General features: G+C 36.4%; 1 protein-coding gene across 1 annotated transcript in view; it reads left to right on the top strand.

The window, feature by feature from the left end:
* The window catches only part of LOC107676818 (microtubule-associated protein 4), a 77,229-nt gene that overhangs the window by 39,281 nt on the left and 25,361 nt on the right, over positions 1–12,587 (top strand). Inside the window, exon 7 of the mRNA XM_016471501.1 lies at positions 2,379–3,587. Within this exon, the coding sequence (XP_016326987.1) occupies positions 2,379–3,587 (1,209 nt within the window). The remainder of the gene's footprint in view (positions 1–2,378; positions 3,588–12,587) is intronic.

Here is a 12,587-nt window from a genome sequence, read left to right as displayed (position 1 = left end):
CACACCTAACAGATGGAGGGTCAGACCTGTAGAGTCATATTAACTCATGCATGAGTCAGTTTTCTAGTGCCTGGTCATTAAATCACCCAGATGGAAATGAGATGTTGACATCATAAGCGTACTTATAATAGCAAATGTAATATTTTTATCTGTCTAGTGTATAAATTTATGTGTATGAGTTTCTTTATTTTGAAGAATGTGGGTAATCAAACAGTTGACGGTAGCCATTGACTTCCATTGTATTTTATTCCATACTTTTCGGAAGTCGATGGCTACCAACTGTTTGGTTACCAGTATTCTTCAAAATATATTTTTTGTGTTCAACAGTACAAAAAATAACTCGTACAGGTTTGGAACAAATTGAAAGTGAGTAAATGATGACAAGACTTTCTTTTTTGGGTGAACTGTCCCTTTAACAGTCACAGATGGAGTGTGTCCCATAATGCATTGCACTCTCACAGGCTCACCCCTGTCAGTCTGAAGAGCACAGATCCATCTGTGCGATTTATCTGAGCGTGTCATATCAGGACAGATTGTCGGGAACAACACGCGTCATGCTACAGACTATCCCAGCTAACAAAAATATTCTAAGACCATTTTGCTAATGTTCCCTTTCAGTTATCAAAACGTTATTTCTACATGATCTCTGCATGTTTAAAACATTAATGTTTTAAAAACTTATTTTGGTAATGCAAACTTTAAGGAAACATTCTGTTTTAAGTAGTGCTGTCAAAAGATTAATTACGATTAATTGCATCCAAAATAAAAGTTTTTGTTTACATAATATGTGTGTGTGTGTGTGTGTATGTTATGTATATTTATTATGTATATATAAATAAACACACATTCGTGTATACATTTAAGAAAAATATATTACATTTATATATTAAATATATTTATATATGAATATAAATATATACATGTAAATTCATGTAAATATTTTCAAAATATATGCTGCATGTGTGTGTACTTATATATACATAATAAATATGCACAACACACAGGCATGTAAAGAACAACTTTTATTTTGGATGCGATTAATCGCGATTAATCGTTTGACAGCACTAGTTTTAAGATTTTTCAAACATTATGGAAATGTTACTTTTAAATGTTCTATGAACATTTTTAAACAAGTAACATATAAAAAACGTTACATGTCTAATGAAAATGTTTCAGAAAAAAATGTTAAATGAACAATGTAAAAATTGCTGTGCTAGTTTCAAGAACATTATTAAATACCAGATAACTCAATGAAAGTTCATTAATGTTACTTGAACATTTGAACAACTTTAAGAGAACCTCGCCACAACGTTAGTCAAAGTTGAGAACATTCCCTGTTCTAGGACAAAGATATGTGGGTCAGTCAGGCTTGCCATTTACTATACGAAAAATCGTCCTGCATTACTGTGTTACTGTGCAAATTCAGACCCCACAAATCATCTGCTCGTTACTTCTGATAGAGCAGACTAGACCTTGTACACAATGAATTATGCTTGCTTGACCTCAGTTGCCCAGTCTGTTTCATGCAAATCTTCTGCAGAAATGTAAAAGAGACAATGACTTTCATTGTTTTTTTTGTTTTGTTTTTGTTTTTGTTTTTTATTCTTGTCCAGTGGGGGGAAAAAAGATATATTACTTGAGAAGCAGCACTTCATAAGATTAATAAGACTTGTTTCATAGACTGTGTCTTGAATGTCTATTTTGTCATTTTGACTTTTTTGACTTGAAAACAAAAATCTACCTGTGCAGTAAGCCAAAATACATCCGTATTCAAGATGCATTCTATTAAAGTCTTATATTTAAGTAGAAGTAGATTATTCTTGTATATTTTTAATGAAAAATTAGACCACGTACCTATGAAGAATTGTTTTTTTTTTTTTTTTGCTGTACATGAAGGTTTGTTTTAGTACTGTTTACATGGTTCAAGATTTTTCATCAGTTACGGTTTATGTCACGCAACCCCCACATTTCAGCACCTTCATTTTGAGAAATGCAATGAAATTTCAAATTCTTGTCAAGCACATCTCTAAATTAACTGCTTCATTGTAGAAATTAAACATTTACAAGGTGTTTCATGTAATAGTTTTTACTATATCAAGTATTGCAGTATAATTGAAATATTGCCCAATGAGCATCCAAGGCTGCAACTATCCATTTCTAAAACTAAAAAAAAAATAATGCATGCTTTTACTGTTCTCTATTTTGTGCTACATGCACATATTGGTTAGCATCTTAAAATATGTTCACAATTGTTTGATTGGGATCTTTGCAGATTTGTAAGATTTATCAAATGGGGTGATTGATAAGTAAGCGAATGTGTGAGAGAGCATAAAAGGGAGTTAGTGCTGCTCTAATTTCCATTCTTCTTTGCATGCGAGGTGTCTTTGGTGACCGCTGGTCCGATGAGGCTGGCATTCCATCTGACCTGCCCTTCACGCCCAGCGTTTCCACCATTATCAGTCGCCATGCCGGTCCTCTAGTAGAGAGCAGCCCACATGTCCCGGCCGACCCTCAGTGGTCCCCGAGAGATAGCGGGGCAGGAGATGCAGAGGAAAGGGAAGGTGAAGGATCTGACCGTAAGAAGGAAAAGAAGAAGAAAAAGCGGAGACCCAGGGACGAGGTGTACGACTTCCCCACGGATGTGCAGAGCGAAAGTGCTTTATCCGACAGCCCCCATCAGCCATCCCCGCGCAAGGAACGGGACCGAGACGGAGGCTGGGAAGACGGAGGCCACTTTGGTGGGAGAGTCAAGAAGCCAAAAAGCCGTAAGAAGATTCCCGAGGAATGGGCGATCCATGCAGACCCCTTTGTCCCTGCTTCGGCTTGCATGCCGCAGGAGTTCTCAACTGATTTCTCCCAATCATCCCTTGAAGTTGACAGCGGACTTGTGTCGCTTTCTGAGGACTTCACCGATGAGAGTCTCATTCCTATGTCTCTTACCCAAGATCTTCTATCCCTCACGGCCACTTCCCCACCATCCTCAACGCATCTTGAACCTGCAGTGCCCTCTCCAAAGTCTCCCGGTCAAGCCCCCGATTTATTCCCCCAGCACCCCTTATCCATGCCACCCGGATTCCAAGATATCCTCATGGAAACTGAAGATTCTCTTGCTTGCAACCTCAGCGACACTCAGCCTTTTGTCTCTCCTGGTGCGACCTTTGAGGAAGCAATCTTTGGACAAGATCACACCTACACCACCCAAGATTCACCATTAAAGGAACCCCAGGCATCCACCCCTGGAAGCACTTGTTTTGTACCACCGATGGAAGCACTGATCTCGGCACCGCCGTTTTCTCCATCTGGACCAGCATGGTCTCTTAATAACCACAGTCAACCCTTTGATCTTGAAGGTGTTGCCTTTGAGACCCCGGTTCCTGCACCTCTGCCTTCGCCCAAGAGCAAAGCCCCAAAGGAACCCAAATCCAATGGCAAGAAGCCCGGCTCATCCTCATCAAAGAGTCCAACCTCCCCTGAAGCAAAGTTGCCGTCTCCCCAGAATTCCGGTCTAAATCCGTCCGCTCCGCCGTTCTTCCCTAGTTTTGCAGAACCTCGGGAGCTCAAAGCAGGAGCGTTCTTCACTTTGGAAGGTTTGTTGTGGACGTTTGGGAAGTGGATCCACGTAATGCATGGCTGAGTGGATTCCAAGTCTGGGCTTGAGTGATTTAAACTGCACACCGCAATAACTAACACATCACCCGTCAGCTGGAAGCAAAGGTCAGGGTTCGCTCAAAGCGAGCTGGCTTGGTTTTGCTTGGGTGTTTCTTCCACAATGAATGACCAACTGTGTAAACAAGCAAGACTCCCCCTTCCTCCCCATTAACCTTGTGATCCAGGGTGTACTCTACTAATCCAAACGCTTTGGTTTGCAGTTTGTCGAGGAGGCATTGTTGTTCCCTCACAATTTTGCATCTCTGCTGTTGTGATTGTTTCTTGTACTAGCACTGGTGGCACCTAACAGTGACAATCTTTTCTCTCGGTTTCCCACCACCCCTTCATATTTCTCTTCCAGCACTTTTAGAGTGAATATGAACCACCCTTGTCACTTTATGAATGTATACAAAGTACAATACAGTTGTAAGTGATATGTTTTCTTTCTTTTTTCTCTTCCATGTTCCCCGACATCAACACAACAATTAGGTAAGTCAACATTTCTTTAGTTATTGCTTTCTCTTTATGATGTCTATTGTGAGTGCATTGTGTAACATCTTTCATTCATAACTTCCTATACTTACCATTTATTGCTGTAGTAGTCTCATGACTAGACGATACTGTGTGTCATTAGCGGACGCCCAACAGTGATTTGCGACTTCAGAGCAACTAAAGGTCATTATTTGATTGTGAAAGTTGGCGATTTGAGGCAATTTGAGTGGTTGAGAGTGTTGGTGATGCAAGAGTTTAGCTCTATGCAAATTTGTAATGATGCTACAACCAATAAGAGAGCAGATTGTGAAATGCTAGTGTTGCAATTGGCGACATGCAGTGATATAATCATTGCCAGAGTCTGAATGCCTCTTCAAAGTCGTTTGTAATGGAAATTAACTACAGTAGTCAACATTTGAAGTGGATCAAAAAAGTTCATCAAAGTTGTCCTAAGACAAGAACGCATTTTGGTTTTAGGTTTTAGGACAGTGAAACCTATGATGAAAGGTTTTGATCCACTTCAAATGTTGACTAGTTGTAGTTTGTATCTCAAGTCCAAATTAAGTGAATTGGAATGTGGTACAGAAAGTCCTCGTAGCTCGATAAACAATTTACTAGCTTGTTTTCAGTAAAGCATTTACGTATAAGATAAATGTAAACTAGATTCACTAGTGCCATCTGTAAAAATTTATCGTAAAATGGCAGAATGTTTAGTTTCAAGCTATTGAAGTCAACATGAAATAAAAAATTGACTTTGTTTACTTTGAGTTTTTTTTTTTTGTGCTATTCAGTTCCTATTGGCACTTCACCATTGTTTAAAATCAAAAAAGTGTGCTTCACTTTGAAATGCATGACATTGTGGAAATAAATTTTCAATAAATAAAAGGCTTTCATGTAATAACCTTACCACAACGTAAGCTACGCAACTGCAGAAACGCAGTGTAGTATCTGAGAATGGCTGGTTGCTGGTTTTAGATTCTGTGTGTAGCGCCTTTATTAGAGAGAGAGTGAGTGTGTGTGTGTGTGTGTTTGAGCGCGTCTGACACAGCTGTCTCTTTTAGTTCTTTGTAATTTTCGGCTCTTTCTCCAGTGGGGAGGGACTCTGTCACTGAGGGAGCTACTTATACACTCTGGGAGACAGGACATCAGCGTTCGGTGTCAGACTTCCCAACATGCAAATTAATGACAGTGTACCGTAAAGTGTGTGTGTGTGTGTTGTACTATGAGCTGTGTGTGTGTGTGTGTGTGTGTGTGTGTGTGTGTGTGTGTGGTACTATGAGCTCATGAGATGAAAATAAGGAAACTGTTAGCTCAGTGTCAAATATCACATTAGAGTGAATTCTATTAATCCATGTTGTGTTGCCTGCAGTAATACTCCATTTGGTGTTTGTTACCGCGGTAAATGTTTTAGTAAAAGAGTGACTGAACAGAAGTCTTCAGCAGTCCTAGAAAATACACTTATGGTTTACATCATATGGATCATATTTCTTGTGATCAGTGTATTGTGAATGACTAATTTTAGTTAAAATGTTAATAATTTTGTGCAATTGTCATTTTTGTTAGTCATTAGTTATTTTTTCATGTGTTTTATATATTTATTAATTGTATAATTTATTATACATTCCTAATTAGCTTTAATTTTAGTACTTGAAGTTTATTTCAGTTACATATTTCATTTGTTTTTCAACCAATATTTTTATTTTACTTTATGTTATTTCAAATAATATAATAAATACTTGTAATGCATGTGATGTGTAAAAATGCATGTGCAGTCCTCTAAATATACCCCATATCCATCAATAGCATGTTTCAAGGACGCACATCTTTAATGTTTTTGTTGAGGACTTTTCAAAGTAAAATTTCTGCGTGAGTGCATCCTGTGAGCATCTCTGAATGCCGCTGATTGTTTTGTGTCGTGATGTCTTTTATGTGGTTGTGCTCTTGTGAATCTGTGAGCCGCTGGTGACGGCCAGAGACATTGATTGTGACTTTGAGTAGCATGTGGTGTTATGAATGAAGGAGTGTTAACACACATACACAGAGTGACTCAGCTCAGACGCTTGTGATGGGGAAAACAGACACTTGAGTTTAGTTGTTTCTCTGTGAATCTGATGTTTTCGATGCTAGTTTACATTTTATAGAGATTCATTTGGGTTTTTAAACAGGTATTATGGAGCAATGATATCGTATGTTATCCTATTTGATTGTGTCGTTTTGTATCGTATGTTTTGCATGCTTAAAAACTAACAACACAATAAGGATGCTTATTTTTTCATTTTGGCTCCATCTAAATAATGGGCTTCAAAATGACTGTTGACTTTAACCAGCTCTTTACTCACACTGACCTGATTACAGCACATCGAATTGCTGTTCACATACAACTGTTGCTCTCAGATCATTCTCAAGTGAGGTGTTCTGTTTATTTTCATTTACCCAGTTCACAGTTTTTCATTGCTCTTTTTTTAATTGAAAGATGAATTCTAGTCAGAACTGCTTGAGGGTTAAAGTGTTTTTGTGTTTTATTTCTTTTTTTATGTGCATATGCGTCATACAGATGTCTTATGCATCATACAGTCTACTTTGGTTGTTGCATTGCTTTCATGAGTGTTTTTTTTTTTTGTTTTGTTTTTTTGTCCAGTTGGTAATTTAGAAATGGACAGTCAGAAAAATCCATTTAGTGTTTACTGCAACATTTTACATTTTCAGTATCCTACTCTAAAAGAGAGGAAAAAGCACCAAGTGTGGCAAATATTCAATATTGCATTAGAGTTGAAATGCAATGACAAACATTCTGCATTGTTAAATTTGGTTGTGCTCTATCTACCTGTTTGGTTTGTATGTTTGTTTGTTTGTAATGCAAGGTTGTGTGTTTTCTTTTTTTCCATATCTGTGTCATACATAGTAAAAGCACTGAATGTTTGACAGCGATGCAGCGCGAAAGCTCCCGGGTCTCCAGCACATGCCTTTTTTTTGTTGTTGGTATTGTGATGCAGTGGGATTGTGGTGAAGGGATTTTTGTGACTCTCAGGAGTCAGGAAAAATAAATAATGTAGCACTAGATGATCTGTAGATATTGGCGCTGGCTACTGACCTATACTGGTTGATCATTGCAGACCTGAACCAAATTGAATTAATTGATTTACATATACATATTCACTACCGTTCAAAAGCTTAGGGTGAAAGAAGTCTCTTTTGTTCACCATTATTATTGATAGCAGCATCTCTGTAGCCATGCTAATAAAATACAACTACCACTACAACTGATTTTAATTGTTTTCTATGCTCCAGACCTATATAATAACAGACGGCTGCAATAATTCTCTCTTCTATTGTCTGATTCAACTGGACGTGTCAAGAAACTCTTCACTGATTGGCTTGCGCGAGAACGCGTCATGCGAATTTTCCGCTCGAATTAAAATTTTTGAACTTGCACGGAAGACGCGATTGAGGCGAATATCGTGCGTTCGCGGCAAACGCGTCGCGCATTTCGCGTCGCCCGGTGCGAATTCGCCTCTATTCGCGTCTTTGACTTTGTATGTAATCTACTCGCGCGATTAATTACATTCGCGTCTGGTGTGAACACACTGTAATATTCTGCTTTGCTGCTCAAGAAACATTTCTGATTATTTTCAATGCTGAAAACCGTTGTGCTGCCCGATATTTTTGTGGAAACGGTGATGCATTTTATTTTTCAGGATTCACAGATGAATAGAAATGTCAAAAGAACAGCATTTATTTAAAATAGAAATCTTTGAACATTGTAAAAGTCTTTACTGTCACTTTTGATCAATTTAGTGCATCCTTACTAAATAAAAATAGTAAGTTCTTAATGACGGCACATTTTTGAGCAGTAGTTGTTTGTAAGGTGGTGGCATTAGCTATTCAATGTCTATTCAAGCTGAAACGAACGTCTCTATTCTTGGCACACTTCCAATTTTGACAGTTTTCAGGTGTGTATGTGCTGAGAATGAATTAGTATCTAGCGGCATCGCTAAGTATTATTTTACCAGGATGAAATGAACATTTATCCCATTGTTCTGCGTTAGTGAGTCACTGGATTCAGATGGAGTCAGATGGTCAAAAGTCCTGATAATCAGAGCGTTTGAGAGCAGCAGAACGATGGAGCCGTAGAGGTCAACGCATCGACTGTTGTAAACACAGACTGCCTCCAGGGAGGGCGTGGAATCTGTCTCGTTTCCACGGCGACTGAAAAGATGCTGATGTTTCCATGGTAACAAGGATAGATGCTGAGAAAGTGGCCATAAGTGTGGCTGCCATGTGACTTTTTAAATCAGAGTCTTTTTGTTATAAGATGTTGTAGTGTGCTCAGCATCACTGATAATATTCTTCTGTATTTTAACAAATGTGTCTTAATTATGGAGATATGTAAATAAGGCAGCCCGAGGCCGGTTTCTTCAACAGTTGCTGTAGCTTCGGTAGGCGGTAGGAGAAAAGCGAACAGGCTGCGATCAACAGAATCATTAGCGTCTGCTCATCGATGCAGGAAACTCACTGTGTTCAGCCTGCAGTCTGACCGATTTAGATTTAAACAGACAAAAAAAAGAAAATCTCAGCAGATCTGAACGCCATCAGTTCAATGAAATACTGTTATACTACCTGTTAGTCTGCTGTTTATGTAGTGATTTTTTTACTTTTTTGCTGGTTCTGTTGAAATTACTTCCAGAAACATGTATTGAGTTAAAATAAGATTGAATGCGGAGTTTATCTTCTTTTAAAGCTTCAATCTAGTGCATTTTTAGCATCTATATTGTATAAAATTGTTTGTTTTTCATTAGATTGAACTATTTTTTAAACTTGTACTTTTTTTGGTATTGAATGCATTTTAAGTTTTTATAATCAATATTTCTCTGAGATCTTTGTGAGTGGTTGTTGCAGTGCATTCTGGGATTATATATTTCTAAATTTGATTTTAGTTTTTTTTAAGAAATGAATGCTTTTATTCAGCAGTGGCACATTAAATTGATGAAAAGTGACAGTAAATACATTTATGATGTTGCAAAAGATTTCCGTTTCAAATAAATGCTGTTCTTTTGAACTTTCTATTCATTAAAAAATCCTGAAAAATAAAAAGTATCACTGTTTCCAGAAAAATATCGTGCAGCACAACTGTTTTCAACATTGATAACAATCAGAAATGTCTCTTGAGCAGCAAATCAGTATATTAGAATGATTTCACTGAAGACTGGAGTAATGATGCTGAAAATTCAGCTTTGATCACAGAAATAAATTACATTTTAACAGAAAACAGCTGTTTTACTTTGTAATAATATTTCACAATTTTCATTTTTTTATTGTATTTTTTGATCAAATTATTGCAGAAGAATTTTCTTTCAAAAACTAAACTATTGAACATTAGTCTACCTCCTCTTCTGAAGACTGGAGTAATGATGCTGAAAATTCAGCTTTGATCACAGAAATAAATTACATTTTAACAGATATTCACACAGAAAACAGCTGTTTTACTTTGTAATAATATTTCACAATTTTCCTTTTTTTATTGTATTTTTTTATCAAATTATTGCAGAAGAATTCTCTTTCAAAAACTAAACTATTGAACATTAGTCTACCTCCTCTTTGGCACATGAAATGTGCATTTAAATGGTCTCTAGGTAGGCAGCACACTATGTTTTAGTGGAAGATCATAGCACTTGAGTTTCTCTCAGTAGTAAGAATGATTGATGCTTACTGATGTTTCTTTTCAGAATATAAATAGCAGCATTGAACGATTCGACAGCTCAGGTTGAGCGATGCTTTAGTTGATGCTGAAAAATGTTGTGTAAAAGACTGCAACTGAATCGATGTGTCTCCCCTTCAGACAAACTATTGAACATCTGAGCATTCAGCACGCGGTGTGACGTTAACTTCATCACGGCAGGCAGGGACAGAGAAAGAGCAGCTCTCCTCATGTGTGTTTGCTGGACTCGATTGTAAAGCCCGTGTGCGGCTGTGAGTCTCAGAATTGATCTGACTGAACCAAAAGAGCCTATTTCTGTCTCAAACTCAAAGAATGGTTAGTTTGGCACAGCGGTAGTGGATTGGGTAGCCGTTAAAGTGCTTGCGGCAAGACACGCTTAGTCACTTTTAGTGATGGAATTTACAGCTGGAATAAAGCTGGTTTTAGGCTGGTCCTCAGCAGGGTTATTTATTGCTAAAACCATTAAAGAATATATATATAAAGTTTTGAAAATATATATATAAAAAAACTCAAAACTAATTTTAGCTAGTTGGCAAGTCATCGCTTCTCATTTTCATTCAGTTTATGTTAAAGTACTAAAATAACTAAAAGTAAATAAACTAAAACTTAACAAACTTATTTAAAATGAATAAATAAATAAAGCTATAAATAATAAAAATGACAAACACAGATCAAAATTATTAAATGTAGCAAGTCATCGCTTCTCATTTTCATTCAGTTTATGTTAAAGTACTAAAATAACTAAAAGTAAATAAACTAAAACTTAAACTTATTTAAAATGAATAAATAAATAAAGCTATAAATAATAAAAATGACAAACACAGAACAAAATTATTAAATGTAATAAATAAACAAACAAATAAAAAAAAAATAAAACGAACTAAAATTGCAATAAAAACTAAAGAGTAAAAATATAATCTGATTCAAAATATTAACAAAAATATTAACAAAATATATAATAGTATATCGATGGTTCTAAAAAAAAACATTTTGGCATTTTTGTTTAGTTTATTTTGAAGTAATAAAATAACTAAAACTAAAAATTCAAACTTAATTACTTTATAGACATTCACAAAACTAAAATGAATAAACATGACAAAAACACACAACAGAAAAACTACAACTTGATCTAAAATTACAATGAAAACAGGAAAATTGTTTGAAAACTAATTCAGAATATTAACAAAAACTAATAGTATATCAGTGATGGTAAAATAACACTGTTGGTCTGGCTTTTCCCATAATCCCACTCAACATTACTCGACCTTACTCACTCACGCTGTATTTTTGGACACCGGCGTTCTTCAGAGTCGCTCGCGGTGACAAGGCTCCTGTTGCCATGGCGACGGGAGGCAGTTTTTTGGGAGACCTTAGGAAGCAGGGCTACCAAGGAAACAATGTTGGTATAGACATTCACAAAACTAAAATGAATAAACATGACAAAAACACACAACAGAAAAACTACAACTTGATCTAAAATTACAATGAAAACAGGAAAATTGTTTGAAAACTAATTCAGAATATTAACAAAAACTAATAGTATATCAGTGATGGTAAAATAACACTGTTGGTCTGGCTTTTCCCATAATCCCACTCAACATTACTCGACCTTACTCACTCACGCTGTATTTTTGGACACCGGCGTTCTTCAGAGTCGCTCGCGGTGACAAGGCTCCTGTTGCCATGGCGACGGGAGGCAGTTTCTTGGGAGACCTTAGGAAGCAGGGCTACCAAGGAAACAATGTTGGCTCTTAGGAGGAGGGGTGATGCGCTAAAAATAACATCTGGGTAGACGGTGGTTGGCTTTATGTTCTTGCAGCTTCCCGACTTCATCTCTTGTCGACCACCTGTGTGTTTCTGCTGTGACATTGATAAATGTCTTCAGCCGCTGCACTAAACCCCCACCTGCTCATTTATATCCCTGGTTCTGCTGCTGCTTTAGGATCTCATTCCTAACATCAGTTGCTAGAAGAAAACTTGTAGTGTAATTAAAGTCTGCATGCTTCAGCAAACTCAAAGGCTGCGTTTATTTGTGATTCTGCTGTCCGTTTGAATCTGTGTTTGGTGTTTTTCATCAGTATGTAAGTCGCTTCGAGCCTTATGCTACATAACCCAACATGTAGGTCAGCCAAGAGACTGTACATACTGTACATGTAGGTCAGGCTGTATGTTGGCACTGACGCTGCTGGCACTCATTTCTATTCAATGACTTTGTTCAAGCAGGCAGCGAAATTTTTTATTTATTAACCTTTTTTTTTTTTTTTTTTACTTTTATTTATTTACTTTAAACATCCGTCTCAAATCTGTTTTGATTGATTTAACACTTCTCAAATCTGTTCATGTTTTCAGACAACAGAAAATCTAAACAGATTTGATTTGTATTCAGTCAATGTTTTTTTTTTTTTTTTTTAAATGTGCTGACTGGATGAACATTCATTCATCACATCCAAGTAAAAATCTGTTTATATTTTATTTTTCAGACATTTATTTATTTATTTATTTACTTATGCACTTTACTTATTTACATACTTTTTTATTCATTCACTCATCACATCTAACTAAAAGCTGTTTACATTTTATTTTTCAGACATTTATTTATTTATTTATTTAACACATCAAACTCAAATCTGTTTAGATATGATTTTTGTTCAGACAACAGAAAACCTAAATAAATGTTCTATGTTTAATCAGGCAGCACATTATTTTCAAAACTTTATTTATTACTTAATAA

Source organism: Sinocyclocheilus anshuiensis, unplaced genomic scaffold (assembly GCF_001515605.1).
Source record: "Sinocyclocheilus anshuiensis isolate Anshui unplaced genomic scaffold, SAMN03320099.WGS_v1.1 scaffold184, whole genome shotgun sequence".
NCBI lineage: Eukaryota > Metazoa > Chordata > Actinopteri > Cypriniformes > Cyprinidae > Sinocyclocheilus > Sinocyclocheilus anshuiensis.
This window is presented reverse-complemented; position numbering and strand designations above follow the sequence as displayed.